The sequence below is a fragment of the Phytophthora sojae genome (genome assembly GCF_000149755.1).
Source record: "Phytophthora sojae unplaced genomic scaffold PHYSOscaffold_5, whole genome shotgun sequence".
Taxonomy (NCBI): domain Eukaryota; phylum Oomycota; class Peronosporomycetes; order Peronosporales; family Peronosporaceae; genus Phytophthora; species Phytophthora sojae.
Genome location: NW_009258119.1, coordinates 6,666,630 through 6,668,731, shown reverse-complemented (window position 1 = coordinate 6,668,731; position 2,102 = coordinate 6,666,630). Strand labels below are relative to the sequence as shown.

Here is a 2,102-nt window from a genome sequence, read left to right as displayed (position 1 = left end):
CAAGTCAGGAGGGAACGCCAGCCCGTGCGCGTAGTCTTCCAACCCAATACCAGCCGCGAGATGCTCGAACGAGTCAGCGGCGTCGTCATTCGCGGTCTCTGTACCTTCTGTGCTCAAGACCCGCAAGACACACATGAACGTCTGCTCGAGTCGTGTCAAACCGGCCTCGATATCCGAGTTCGAGCAGGATTGAGTCGTCGGGACTTCATCCTCAGCACTCTTTGACTCCGTAGGTTCGTCCAAGCCGGTTCCCGACGACAGCAGGGCGCTCAGACGTCTCCAAGGTAGCTGCTTGCACTCGAGTATTGAGGGTCACCCCTGTCGAGTCGTCGACGGCTGCAACTATCCGTTGCGCAACTTCTTTTGGTGCGGATTCTGGATCATTGCCCACTGGCAAGCCGTCAGAATCTTTACCTCCATCACTGTCGGACGACTCCGAGCTGTGCTCGTCTTGAGAGTCTTCGGGAGGCTGTCGGAGCAGCCCTTTTGGAGTGGGATACTCGGGTCGATCCACTGCCGACGGCTGGGCAGCTAACCATTGAGCGTAAAGCTCGGCTTCCCACTTGAGCAGCGTCTTATCGCGGGCGGCCTCGTAGATAAGGACTTGCCATTCCCTATACTTGTCAGAGTCGAGCCGCACATATCCCTCAGACTTCGGCAACGACCCGATTGGTACCCACACCACGATGGTTGTGTGAGCCGAGCAGATCGTGAGCCGAGTGTCAATGTTCGTCAGTCGGATCCGCTGCGGTCGTCCCTTGTGGAACCGCTTCACCGTAGGGATGAGCTTGTCGGTCCATCGGATCCACGGCACGTGAGTCGTCGGGGACGGACGTTTCCGTTGCATTCGGAACTCTTTCCATTCTCGGCCGGGAATCTGGAGCACGTCGACCGGGCCCCCGTTGACGTGGACCCCTTCGGCCTCGTCGACCATGTTCTGCGTCTTGATCAGCGGGATCATTACTTCGTCCGGTAGCTTGGCCGCCGCGTTGAAGAGATCCAGCCGGATGTCAGCCGGGATCATGAAGTCGGTGCCTAGCACCACGTTAACACCGGCATTGTGGTCGATAATCCACATCTCGAAAACATAAACGCGTTCCCATCCGAGCGTGATCTTCACAGACGCCCCCGAGTCGTCGTCGCCTTGCCCTTAGTGATACCCTGGACCTCCATACACCGACCATGACCCGGAATATCCTAGATCCTCAGCTGGTTGGCATACTTCTCAGAAATAACACTGACGTTCGCTCCACTGTCCAGCAAGATCCGCGTCCGCGAGTCGTTGACCCTCCGTTCACCAGCGTCCTCATACGTACTCGTCGGTCAAATTTCTGCGCCGACCACCATCCCATGCGTTTTCCGGGCAGGAGGCGTACCTCCACGTCGAGTCGTCGGCGCGATGCTTCCTGCACTGCACTTGTCATCCAGTCTTCGGTAGTGTCTTCAATCACTTCGTCATCACTCTTCTCACTCAAATCACCTCCACCGAGGCCTTCGCCTCTCTCCTTTTCGAATTCCGTCGCGTTCACCCATGTACCTCGTCCTTCATCCGGCCATTCGCGCTTGCCCACAAAAGCGTAGATACACTCCGCTTCGACTACAGGCTCGGCTAACTGTGGCAGCCCGATTGGGACCAACCCAGTTTCAGTTGGCGGGCTGCCTAGTTTAAATGTTCCGTGAAGAGGAGGTTCTCGAGCTCAGGAGTGAGGTCCTTCTTGTCCACTTTGTTGCGAACAAGCTTGGTGAGTTCTTGGAAGACCTCGCACCGGCCTGCGTCGTGTACTTGCTTGCATAACTGGCAGCGCCGGTTGCAGAAGTGGGCCGAGTGGGAAAGAACGCCACAGGCCGCGCAAGGACCGTACTGGCGTTGTCGATTGTCGTGACCGCCTCGGCGCTGGTACCGGTTGTCCCGACTGGGTTCCCGGCCACTCTGATCGCGTCGGGGAGGCCGGTTGTCGGACCTGGCTACGTGCCGTCAGCTGCCGCGCATCGCTCACTCTCGTTCGCAGCAGCCACGTAGTGGTCGCTGTCATCCGACGAGTAACCATCGTGTCTGCCTTCTTCGGAGTACCACGAGTCGTCGGAGCCTTGATCGCTGGCGG

General features: G+C 58.2%; 1 protein-coding gene across 1 annotated transcript; it reads right to left on the bottom strand.

Annotated features, from left to right (window-relative positions):
• Nucleotides 1–211: 211 nt before the first annotated feature.
• Nucleotides 212–1,135, bottom strand: PHYSODRAFT_510111 (hypothetical protein; the record flags this gene model as incomplete). Its single annotated transcript, XM_009531828.1, has 1 exon — nt 212–1,135. A coding segment is annotated over one exon (924 nt), but the record flags the coding sequence as incomplete, so codon positions are not given.
• Nucleotides 1,136–2,102: the final 967 nt, after the last annotated feature.